At 42.4% G+C, this 13320-nt stretch overlaps 1 protein-coding gene across 1 annotated transcript in view; it reads left to right on the top strand.

The window, feature by feature from the left end:
• Positions 1 to 13320, top strand: part of RXFP2 (relaxin family peptide receptor 2) — a 37341-nt gene that overhangs the window by 20210 nt on the left and 3811 nt on the right. Inside the window, exons 13-15 of the mRNA XM_025213632.1 lie at positions 2799 to 2870; positions 7335 to 7564; positions 9311 to 9721. Of these exons, the coding sequence (XP_025069417.1) occupies positions 2799 to 2870; positions 7335 to 7564; positions 9311 to 9721 (713 nt within the window). The remainder of the gene's footprint in view (positions 1 to 2798; positions 2871 to 7334; positions 7565 to 9310; positions 9722 to 13320) is intronic.

Here is a 13320-nt window from a genome sequence, read left to right as displayed (position 1 = left end):
TCCCCCCTTGCTGCTTAAGCAGAGATCGCTCCCTCCTCTCTGCCACAGCAGGGACTGTAGCCAGCATCTGGTATGCTGGCTAATGCTGAGAGGTGTTTCTGTGTGTCTCTTTCTTCCATTTCACTGGGATAGGTAGACAGAAAAGTGACCAGTTAGGGCTTTTGGAGTTAATCAACAGGTCAGCTGGTAAACTGTTTATGAAGTTTGAAGTAATGTCAGTTTACAGACAGTATGTTGAAGCAGAGAGGGAGATTGAAAAGCTCTGTATCATCAACAGATGCACTGCGCACACACCCTTGCCTCAAAGTGCTAGCCTGGGACTGGGGGCTGGTAACACTCTTGCCCCTTCAGAGGCGGGAAAAGCCTGGGACTGTGCAGGCAGACTTCCCTAATGAGAAAGTCCTGCTAGGGACTGGCAATGCCCCCCTCAGCTCAGCTCCCTGCAGAAGGGAAGGGATGGCTGCTCTAGCCCCCACTCCCAGCTTCTATCTTGAGCCACTGCAGGCATATGCCTGAATTTCCTCAGTCCAGAGAGAATGTCTATCTAGTTTCAAACCAGTTCAGCCTAGTCAGGTTAGACTAGCCTGCAAAGATTGAATCAATTCAGGCTCAGGATGTCTGTCTCTAGCCCTAAGGTTCAGATCATTCAAGGTCAGAGATGTTACTAGTCACAAACCATTCTTCATAGTTACTCCGTGCATCATCCGTTAAAACCATTCCCGTACCTTGCCTGACTGTGAAAAACATTCATGTTTCAAAGATTCAGAGCCTTCATTATGCAGTCACATGTATCAGGAAGCCAGAATATGGTATCTCTACTAGAACGGTTTTGATTTTGGATTATTTTAATTAAATCCCAGCCCTTTGTTTTATGTTTATTCGGAGAACAATTGTAGCAAGTCATTCCTTTTAATTTTCCAGACCTGTAAGAGACAAAGTGCACCTTGTAGCACTTTAAAAATATAGGGTATTTTTACACATTGAGGGGTGCTTTAATTAAAATTTAATTACTGGCAGAATATATGTGGCAGAATATATGTAGATATATATGTAGATAGCTTGATTTTGCAGTATCCTGGTTAGACAGCCTAGGCTTTCAGATGTGTCAAGAAATCTTTTCTTTATTTGCTCTGCTGTGAGATGTACTTTTGTGGATTCTGCTACTATTACATTTTTTATCAAAACTAAAGAGTTTTAAGGTGCTCAACCCCAGTACTGGTTTTGCTGGATTGTCTATTACATAGAAATCCAGATTTTGACGTACCTGTATTTCATAGCCCATTTCCCTACTCTGTGGGGTGGATGTCCTCTGCAACTTTTTAGTCTCACTGATACAGGCAATGTTAGTGCTGAGGTGTGAGCTAAATTTTTCCTAAATTCTGTATTAGGGATGCAGTTTACATGTACCCTGGTGTCCATTCTGAAGTGTATGGCTATTTTTTTTAACCTTTTAGGCAATAGGCCTCAGCCCTCTTGACTTCCTTATTCTTAACTATAGCATAAAAGAATGCTACGTCATTGCTGCCAGATGGTTTCATTGATGTTCTCCTGTTGTATACTTTATAAGACCTGTATTTTTCTGTTTCCTAGGACTCATGCAAGTTGCTTTGATTTGTTATACTTTGTGTATATCTTCATGAGCACCTAGCTTTTCTTTTGCTTTGTGTGATGCAGATGTTCTGTGACAAATCTGATGTACCCGTGCCTTTGCTGCACCATTTTTTTCAAAGGTGTGTGTGGCTGGTGCCTCACTGTGGTACTCATATCTCTTTTTTTTTGTGTGTGTTGTTGTATCACTCTTAGTCATACTTTTCTATCTTATTATGTGCACCTTGTGAAAGGTATTCGTGATTAATAAAAGGTTAAAACTTCTCTTTGGAAGCTTTGTTCCTTGTCTATTATAATGGCTTTTTCTGTTCTCCATTATTTCTTTTTCTTATTTTTCTTTTGACTTTCATTAATAACCTTCCTTTAGGACCTTGCATAGTGAAAGCATAGCCATTTATTATCAACAGCAGCTGGGTCACCCTGTCAACAGTTGTCTCACTAACTCTCTAATTTCTCACCTAAACATTTTTTCTTTGTATGGAGTTATTGGGAAATGATAGGCTTCAAACAGCCTGTCTGGATTTTTTATATTTGTTTCAGTCAGCTTGCTACTAAAGATGTATTCTCTGTAGATATTCCTTTTTGTCCAATGCACATTAAAAATGAGCAGCTTTCAGGCTGTAGAGCACCAATGTGTATCAGTCCTGAAAAGATTAACTACTTCCACCTAATCCAGTTCTTTGCAATGCTTCCAGTTTCAGAGTCCATAAGCAGCACGTTTCTTGAATTATTCTGCATGAAATTCATAGTTAGTCCAATCTTACACTCCCTTTGAACAGATCTCATAGGAATGAAAATCCATAGGGTAAACTAAATAGCGTTTGATTAATAAAGCTCTTCAGACACATGCTGCTGTCATTAGCTCAGCTTAGCGTACATGGAGAGTAAACAAGAGCAGTATCTTCAATGTCTTAAATGTATGGGGCACCTGTTCTCTAATTGTATATGAATACTGGTGAAGATAAACATATTGCATATATGACTTATTCTTTCATAAACATCCTCATTTCAATGGAAAGTACCAAGAGCATTCTTGTTAAAATAGATGTTAGCTTCTTTTTCATAAAGTAACTGACATTTCTGGTTTTGGAAATGTGCTTGTTTGCTTAATTCAGGATGTGATAACTGAAAAGGCTATTTTAAAATTAAAGAATTTGTTTCATAGATAATGTAATCTACATATTTTCCAGAGACTTGGAAACAATAGAGATCCCAAATATAAATGCAAGGATGTTTCAGCCCTTGAGGAACCTTTCCCACATGTATGTATTCAAAATAAAAAATATCATGACTCCTTTTCCTTAACACACAGAAATGTACCAAGTAGCTCTGATTTGTTATATATTTCTATTTTGTTAAATGCTAATAAGATTGTCAAATAGGCTTCTGTTTCTTCAAAAGGTATTAAATATGTTAAACTTCTATGCAGAGATAATTAAAAAAACGCATCTTCTTTGTGTAATTCATATTCCCTATTGGTATCATTCCACTTTTCCACAGTGACTTTTTTATTATATGCTTTGAAGAAGGGAGGCATTTTTCAAGGCCAAAATCCAATTCAGAAATGGCAGCTTTTAAGGCCTTCGTAGATTTAAGATTTTAGAGCCTATTCCAGTTGAACAACTCACCTTTCCTTTCTGAGGATACCTGGAAAGGGTCAGTAACTGTCAGGTTGTTCCCGTACACACTGAACATCTTGAACCTTTTGCTCTAATCCTAGTTCTTTATCCTGTTTTGGCTTTTCTCCCTCAAAGTATCCCCAGTTGCTGCCTCTGTATAATGACATAGAAAGTAAGTATTCATCAATGACTGCACTTGTCTTCCTGAATTTATTCCTAGAGTTCAAATTGTACTGCATCCTCCACTCTTTACTTCCTCTGGAAAATGGAAAGCTTCATTCTGTTCCTAACTCCACTGTGTCATCAGTGTGTAAAACGTAAACTGCCCCTGCGCAGTTGTCTACCAACAGACTACTAGCAAAGTCACCCACTGAGCTACTGGGCCATACCTGCAACAAAATTTGATACATCAGCCTTCCTATATTTCACAATCATTTCAGAAAGCTAGTTTATCTTAACTTAAAATGGTAAAATATGTATTTTATTATTTTATACATCTTTTTCTTTCATTAATTTATATTTTTGGATGATCTAATATTTATGTACAGGTTTCCTTCGCTTTATGCTGTACATACATTCCTGGAAAACGGCACATAACTCGAATTTGCATAAAGGGAACCCAGTTTACAATGTAACAAATAGGGATACGTTCCAAGACCTCAATTGTAGTGACTCCCAGACCCATTTCTACCACTTTTACAAGACAATTTTGGTACTTACCAACAGCAGACAGTACAGACAAGCACAGGGTGGTAGTGAATGTTTAGTTGGTGTGAAGAGAGGGTGGTGAAGGGTGTTAGTATTAGTGAAGTTCTCTTGTGCTTCATTGATGGACCAGGAAGAGGAGTAAGAGAGAAGCTAGTGGGACACTTAGAAGCCATAATGGGGATGGCAACTACAGAAACATGTGTCGCCGACAATGAGCGAGGAGCACTAGTCCACACAGGAAATTATATTTTGGTGCACATCACTCCCACAATGCATCACACAAAGCAGCTGACTGCGGGCTTCCACCACACCGATCACATAAGAGTGAATTTACCTGGCACACAAAAATGTTTTGGCATAAAAGGGTCATCACATAAGAGTGAATTCACACATACAGAACCTGCATAAAGCGAGGGAAACCTGTACATCATTTCACATATAAACTGATAAAATATTTGATTTTTGGAAGTTGATGTTTTTTGTGAATATTTTGCTTTTGCTCTATCTGGCTCCATTTCAGCAGAGCTCTTGAGCACCAGTTTAACATCAAATATGTTCTTATACCAAATTGTACTGAGGATCACACCTGCCCTGCCCACTCCACCCACGTTTCATGCCTGCCTTCCCCACCCCTCATGGATTGTACCTCTTCCCTATGCCACCCACAGGTTATGTCTGCCCTGCCCACCCCACCTGTGGGTCATACCTACCCCCCCCCACACCTGCCCACAGATTGTGCCTGCCCTGCAACCCTAAATGCGGGTCATGCTTTGCCTGCCCACCCCACCCATGGGTTACACCTGCCCCCCGACCTCACCTGCAAATCATGCTGTCCCCTCCATCCCACCCACAGGTCATGCCTGCCTCCCCACTCCACCTGCAGGTCACACCTGCCCCGTGCCTCCCAGTGGACACCCCCCCCAGTCCCTTCCAGCCTGCTGGACCCCTAACCCCCCCCTCCATCCTGACTTGCTTGATATTGGGCAGACATTTTGATTTGATTTACTGCCCCCCTCCCAATGCCCCTGAATGTCTGTGCTTAGCTTTAGAGAAATGCATTAAATAAATTTTCACTCCAAAGAACTGAGAAACATGCTGGAATCAAGAGAATATATGTCAGTTCCACTATAAATTACCATGCTTCCTTTTCATAAATGCTAGTTTTCAATAATTTATTAACCTTCCTCTTTTTTTAGTATAGCTAGGGGATGAACTACTCCAAGCAAACACCCTCTGCAAAAGTGTGTCTTTTTCATCAGCCCCACTCTATTTGGCTAAACAAGTCAAAAGTGTCAGTATCTCAGTAACATAGCTCAGATTCAGTTTACTGATGGCCTTAAGTGTCAAGTCACAGTTTAAAGACAAACCACACACCAACAGTCTGTTAATGCAGAAAGCAACATTGACCTGGCAAAATCCCTTCTGCCAAGATCAAATCACAAATCTGCTGCTTAGGAATCCCAGCATGAAACACCATGTAATATCAGTGTTCAATTTGTGCAAAAAAATTATGGCCCCAAGATCAGATAAGTAAACTTTTTAGTGTGGCAGTCTTGCCTATCTTCGCCTGGTTCCTCGGGCTTAGAGAACTGCCAAAGCAATTGGTGGGGCAAACCAATCAGAGACCAGCAGGGCAGGGGCCTTGGGAGAAGTCCTCCCCACCCCTACATCGGGGCGAGGTGAAAAGCAGACCTAACTGAAGACTGTGCTCCACCTCCCCACAATCGGCCAGTCTTCACTCTTGGGACAGAGTCCCAAAAGTGTATATAAGGAGCTGCGTGCACAGCACATAGAGGAGATGACAAGGGACAGAGAAGAAAGAAGCAGCTGGGGCTGAGGAAGAGCTAGGAAAGAGCTACCAAGGGGGCACGTCCAATTGTCCTGAAGAGCCTGAAGACTCCACCATTGGACGGGAACTGCGTCCCCAATCCCTTACCACAAGAGAGTGTGCCAAGCCAGTGTAGGCATCATTGCACAGAGGGGCCACAAGGGACCGGGACTTTGGGAGCCACTCAAGGCAGCTTGGGTCTCCAACCCCGGCACAAGGCCAGATGGTGCAAGTGTCACTGCATGGAGGGTCTGCAAGGAAACCAGGACCTTGAGAGCCATTTGAGGTGGCTCAAGTCTCCAACCCCAGCACTTGGCCTAATGGTGCAGGCAGCGCTGCACGGAGGGTTCACGAGAGACCGGGACCTTGGGAGCAGCTTGAGGCGGCTCGGGCCTCCAATCCTGGCACAATGTCAGAACCAGTGCAGATGCCGCTGCATGGTGAGTCATCGTCAGACTGAGGGCCCTTGGAGGGGGCAGGGGACGGTTCAGGCCCCATTCCCTGCTGTGGGGCGCGAGGGCTCATGGGCAGTGCAGGTTCCACAGTGCAGCAGGCCTGTACTGGAGCCCCAGCCCTGGGCTCATACGAGGTGGCCCAGGCCCACAATGTGAGAAGGCTGAGAAGGCTGAGCTATCTGGACATGTGAACGAGTCATGCACCCAACACAGGACCTGAGACAGAGCACCCGCTATAGGAGCTGCTTGCTTAGCTGGGGATGGAACACCAGGAACATTTGCAGGACCCTACTCACTGGAAAGCATAAGTTCTCGGACAAGGGGTTTCTCCCCGGGGAGGGACACAGTGGATAGTCCCATCAGAGGAGGTTTATGCTAGAGAGAGACAGACTCCTCTGGAGGAGGGGGGTATTTGTGATTACCATACATTTTGGAGTGTTTGTTAATTGCTTCCCATGTCTTATATTTTGGAGTGTTTATTAACTGTTTACTGTGCTTTATATTTTGGGGTGCTTACCCATCAATTGTTGGGACATACTTACCCTCTGGGGATCTGTGGGTGGGGTTTCTCTCATGGGTCTTGGGGGACTACTATATTTACCTGTTATTATTTGCTGACTTTAATATATTATATGTCAATATTTATCTTTATCACCTATCCAATTTATTCTATCCCCTCCTTTTTTGTTCTGCACCTGAAGAAACCATGTATATAGTTAAGCTATTGTGTCCGGGTCTTCCTCTATAGAGACACCAGAGAAGGGGAAGCTGCGAGCAAGCTGCAGTTTCCATCTCTAGCACGCATGCCCTGATGACCCTCCCCTTCTATTGGAGAGGGGAGTACACACTCTGGTACACCCAGGTTATATTAGAAAGGTGTTAAAAACAACTCTGAGCAAATCTGATAGTCTTCTAACATCAACTACAGATTCAAGGCAAGAACCTAGTTGAATGTCAAACTGATTTAGGCCTCTTACATCACCACCTATTTCAACCAATAGGCATAATGCTTGTCAGGATTGTCTTTCTTTGCATCTAAATGAAGACCAAATACATAATTGTGCCTTTGGCCTGTGCTTGAACAGCTATTTTATGTGTTCATTTCTTTGCTTTCAGCTACTTCAAAAAATTTCGGTATTGCTCCTATGCTCTCCATGTCCGAATATGCACTCCATTAACAGATGGGATTTCATCATTTGAGGACCTCTTAGCTAACAATGTTCTAAGAGTATTTGTCTGGGTCATAGCTTGCATTACATGTTTTGGAAATCTTTTTGTCATTGGAATGAGATCGTTCATCAGAGCTGAAAACAAAACACACACTATGTCTATCAAAATTTTGTGTTGTAAGTATATATTAGTGGTATTGATTTAAAATTGAAAACAGTCCGGTATATTATGTATATTCCAGCATGTTTAGCTTTGCTCAGTACAGGGGTCAGCAGCCCCTGGCACGTATGCCAGAGCATGGCATGCAAGGCCATTTTGTTCAGTACACCGCAGCCGGCCCAGGCAGCTGCAGCCAGCCACACAGCCCAGGCTGAAAGTAGCAGGTGGCTGGGAGGCTGCAAGCCCTGCTGCAACAGCCTGGACTCCATGGGTGGCAGCAGCTGTCCAGAGCCCAGGCCAGCTACAGGCAGGAGGCTGCCAACAGCTGTACTGGGCTCCAGAGCCCTGGCCAGACTCAGTGGTGGCTGCACATGTGCCTCAGGAGGGAGGGTGGGAGCGGCCTGGGCAGCGCAAGCCCAGCCCCTCCTCCATCATCCACCCAGAGATGCACATGCAGCTGCCACTGTCAGAGAGCCAGTGCCAAGGCTCCAGAGCCTGGTGCAGCTGTTTCAAGTCTCCCAGCTGCCCAGAGCCTGGGCCAACTGTAGCAGGCAGCCAGGAGTCTGCAAACTACTGCACCGGGCTCCAGAGCCCTTGGCCGGGTTCCATGGCAGCGGCAGCTGCATGTGCACCTCTGGGCAGGGAGCAGGGGAGGGGATGGGGTTGTGCTGTCCCAGGCCCCTCCCCCAGCTGTCCACCCAGAGGCGTGCATGTACCCGCTGCCACCATGGAGCCTGGCCAGGGCTCTGGAGCCTAATGCAGCAGTTTATAGCCTCCTGGCTGCCTGCCATAGGTGGCCCAGGCTTTGGGCACCAAGCAGGCTGCAGACAGCTGCACTGAGCTCCAGAGCCCTGGCACTAGCTCCATGCCAGCAGTGACTTTGGACACAGGGCAAGGAAGGGGCTGGGGCATGGCAACCCAGGCCTCTTCCCCACCTTCACCCCCGCTGAAGGTGCATGTGTAGATGCTACTAGCAACAAGGATTGGGTCCCTTGTGTCTGCCCTGCGGCCTGCCCCGGCATGCCAAGTCAATGCATGGGTCAGGGTTGGGGTGTTACTCTTGCCAAAAACATTGCTCACCCCTAGCTTAGTAGATTTATGTATCATGTACCAAGTATTAGCTCCAGAATATGTGTAATCTGCATTTGACTGGTTTTGTCCCATTTCCAGATATTCTTGGTATAATCAGAATGTTTCTCTAATCCTTTCAACTCAACTGACCAAGATGTATGGAAAGAGTCTTTAAAAACTTAATGGTTTCACTTTATCAATTATGTTATTACTTTGACATTAAAGAATATACAAGGGTTAACTACATACAGTGTTAACTACTTGCTCTTTATATATTGTAGTTTTTTGTGCAATCCCCGTGTGATTTAAAAATCGCATATTTCATAATTAGGCAGAAGTTTATACTGATTGCAAATGAATGCACTGTATTTTGTCTAACTTTCAGGCTAGTAAGGTTCTCTCCTTGGCTCCAGTAATCAAGGCTTTGTACACTCATTTCCTGTCTATATGCATTCTTCATAGTAGAGATGCCTGTTATTTATTGTTTAATAAATCCATGCAGTGCCACGACCTAGTATTTATGGCATGATCACAGTCTCGCCAGTCAAATTTCTTCTGATATCACAAACACTGTGGTACATACATTACTGCATATATCAGCCACAATTCGGCCAACTCTAAAAAGAATTTTTTTGTGTTTACCGTTTTTAACTTCTGCTTTCACTAAACTGTAAATTTTACTTTTCAAATAGGTGCTGATTGTCTAATGGGTGTGTATTTGTTCTTCATTGGAATCTTTGATGTTAAATACCGTGGAGAGTATAAAAAATATGCCGTGCTGTGGATGGAAAGCTTACCATGTCATATCATGGGGTTTCTGGCCATGTTGTCTACAGAAGTCTCTGTCCTTTTGTTGACATATCTGACTTTGGAAAAATATTTAGTGATTGTCTTTCCCTTCAGTAATATCCGACCAGGAAAACATCAAACAGTAATAATCCTTGTTTCCATATGGATTATTGGATTTGTTATAGCAATAATCCCATTTGGGGATGAGGACTTTTTTGGAAATTATTATGGGAAAAATGGAGTTTGTTTCCCACTTTATTCTGATCAAACAGAAGAAATTGGAGGCAAAGGGTATTCTTTTGGCATTTTTCTTGGTAAGCTTAATTTTTTCCGTGTCTAAATAACTAGTTTATATAATTTTTTTACAAGTACAGCATTTATAGCATATATATTTTCACTTCAATTTTACTATTCATACTGTGTTCCTATTAAAGAAAGAAAACATGATCCCAAGGTTTGAATTATGGGGGAACTTGGGAGGGGAGGGGCTGAGACCCCCCCCATAAAAGATGAGAGCACCCCCCCCATAAAATTTGAAAATAATAACCTTGGAGAGGGGGGTCTCCAATTTTATTAGGGCATTGTGGTGGGCAGCCCAATTTTTTTTGTAGACCTCCCCAAAAGCTAACGTGTAATTCAAACCCTGCATCATCTTACCCTGAAGAATTTAGAATCTAATTTTAAACAAGATATAAGTGACTATAATAAAGAAAAGGAAAGACATGGATGGTGGAGTGGAAATATGGTAACAATAAGAATATGTAATTACATAGCTATATTCCCTGAACAGCATGATGGTTCACTTTGATTTTCACTTTGATAAATTAGAAAAAAAAATTATCTTCATCTACTATCTCATAATATAGAATCTAGCTACACTAATATAAGAAATAGAGGATGAATTGTGAAAGCAAAAACCTAAGTGTAAGCTAGTGGTAGAGAATGCTAATCACAAAAATCTATAGAATGAACTGGAAATAAGCAGTCATAAAACCTAAATCAGGACTTTAATATGAAATATAAATATACATGATTGGACAGTGCTTCAGAGCATCCTATTTAACCAAGGAAAGAGCATTATTCAAGCCTCCAGAAAACTACCTTACCCCTGCATCACATCTCCTGAACCATATTAATACATTATCAAATTATATACATTTAACAATTATCTGTAGGGTTTTTTTATTTCTTGACTTCAAAATACACAAGAATATAGGGCTTTTGTTTCCTTAGAACTAAATCCTAGTTCCCTGAACCAAAAGTGTGAGGGCAATAAACTTATTGAAGAAGATGTCAGATTCATGTAGCATTCCATGTGCATTACAGCCAACCAAACAAGAAATAAACTTCAGGCAAATGCACTTGTTTGGTGCACATTTTTGAGCTATAACTATGAAAAGACACAGTATAGACTTGTAAGAGAAGATACTTCCTTTTTTGTGGTCTAGCTATTTCAAGCATTTCAGTTTAAAGATTTTTCCGTTTTCCTGGAACTGTGAAAATGACTGTTTGTAGAGAATTTGATCTCTTCCAAGGATGATTTAGTGCCAGTTCAGATTTTTTAAAAAGACCTTTTTGCTTGTGGTTTTTGTTTTAGGCCCTGATTCAGCAAGACTGTGAAAGTATATTCATGAAGCATTTAAATAGCCCTATCAGTTTCTACAGTTTATGATTATTCAGGGTCTTATAATAATGCATATATTTAAGCACCATGCTAAATGAGGACTTAAAATATTTTTATTTGTATTCTGCCCATCTTGCAACCTTTATATACTAATGTAAACATTATAGCTGCTTATAGACATTAAAAACAAAACAAAATGGCATTTTAATTTGAACTCAGCACACTCCAGCATCAAGTCCAGTGCGTGTCAAGAAAAGGCATCACATTAGTTGGACCTGGCTTGCCCAACTTTTGTATACATCAGGCACTTAGTGGGGCACAAAAAAGCCCTGCTGAATCACCCAATCTATAGAGATGCTGTAGAACTGGGTTGAACTAACATGCTGCTTCTTCCGGTAAAACACATCTTTAAACATCTGTAAACAGCCCATGTGGTTAGTTTGTTCTCATGCAGATAGTAGGTTTGACATAGACTTTTCACTCTGGAGTTGGGAAGGATTTTTTTCATTAGGTCACACTGACCATGACTGTAGGGGTGTTTGCCTTTCTCTGTAGTGTGGTACATGACACCCTGAGCATAGATTAGCCAGTTACTCCCCTGTCATTGAAGTGGCAAGGTACTGACAGCTTCCCCTGCTTTTACCTATGGCATGTTATAGTGTACTGTAACGTGAATATTTTCCTGCTGCTTCATAGGTTGCTATGAAAATTATTTTATCAAAATTGATTTACCTATAAATAATGTATTAATATTAAAATCCCACAGTATATATTGTCCTGAAAAATCCATTCTCCTCAGTTGCCTTATGTCTAAGAATCTTCTTAGGATTTGCTTAGGAAATGTTTTTTCTGTTTTTTTCTACTGAATTTATTTTGAAATCAAGTTAGTGTTCCACAGTGGGTGCATCTACGCGAGACTCTTTACTGTGGAGTTGACTAATTAGCTCCACAGTAAAGCATAAACATCTGCACAGGCACTCCTATTAGGCCAGAGTAAACTAATTAACTCTGCCATAGGATATTACTTCCTGACATAAGTACTATCCTATGGTACAGTTATTTACTTCACCACAATGCATGTGTCAACAGTGACCAGGGCTGGCTGGGGCACAAGGATGCTACCTTGAGGGGGCAGCCTGCCAGTTAGCTCCACACTGTAGCACCCTCGTGCCTCAGCCAGCCCCTCTGCAGCATACTAAGCTGGTGGGGAGCAGCCCTAGGCTGCCAGGATGACCCCCCTGACCTACTGCCAGTCAGGACTGTGTCACCTTGGTTCAACATGCTGCAGTCCCAGGCATATGTGTAAACACTGTGTTCAGGAGCAGTAAACGCCAGTGCAAAGTATGCTGGAGTTTATTGCATCGCTTTGATATCATGTGGAGATGCACCCAGTGTGACTTTTACATTCACAAATATATGTTACAAACATAGGCCATGGTTACAGAATTTACCTCCCTTGTTTGATAGAGCCACATATTCCTTTCTTGCAGAAAACAGCATGAAAAGAGCAGACACCCACACAAAATATGCACAGAAATGCCACAAGAATTAGCACCATAGCATGCTAATTCATGTGTAGAGCTCCTGCCTACGGAATGTACAGTGGACTTGGATAGAGATCCCACTGCAAAGAAACAAAACCTACAGTGATGTCAGTGGAGAGGAGCGTGTAGGCCAGAATTCCAGCACCTAGCACCACTATGAGCACAGAAACTAGAGGCACAGTATTTTAAGGTGCAGCATCTTGAGTCCATACACCATAATATATCTGTATAATACACCATAATATACCTGCATAACAATGATATGTGGCCCCTCTACAGTAGCCTCAGAGCCATATCCTGTTGAGATAAATTCCTAACCCAGCTTCAAAGGGCCATATAATTAAATCGTTTTTAAAAGACTGCGCTAGAGCTTGGTTGTAAAATCAGCTTTTACATGGTTCTGAAAAACAATCTAAATTGAATTTGAGCCCAGACAGACTACATTTCACAGAATTTTAGAAGCAACTGGACCACATTCTCCTCTAAATTGCAAATCCAAGTCAATGCCTTTTACTGAGAACAGAATTTGGACCATTATTAGAAAGTCCTGCACTTAAAGAAAGGATGGGAAGCTTCTTTACACAGGGTATGAAACACATTGTACATCTGCTTTGCACACATGAGTCTTGCCAGGGCCATCCCTAGGGGAGTGTGAATTGGGGTGACTGCCCCAGGTCCTGCGCTTTAGGGGACCCCGTAGATAGTGCCGTACAGACCCCGCCACAGCCTCGCTGCCACCGGCGGC

The sequence above is a fragment of the Alligator sinensis genome, unplaced genomic scaffold, assembly GCF_000455745.1.
Source record: "Alligator sinensis unplaced genomic scaffold, ASM45574v1 scaffold406_2, whole genome shotgun sequence".
In the NCBI taxonomy this organism is placed as follows: Eukaryota; Metazoa; Chordata; order Crocodylia; family Alligatoridae; genus Alligator; species Alligator sinensis.
Note: the sequence above shows the minus strand (reverse complement) of the source record. Positions and strands in the feature narration are given on the sequence as shown.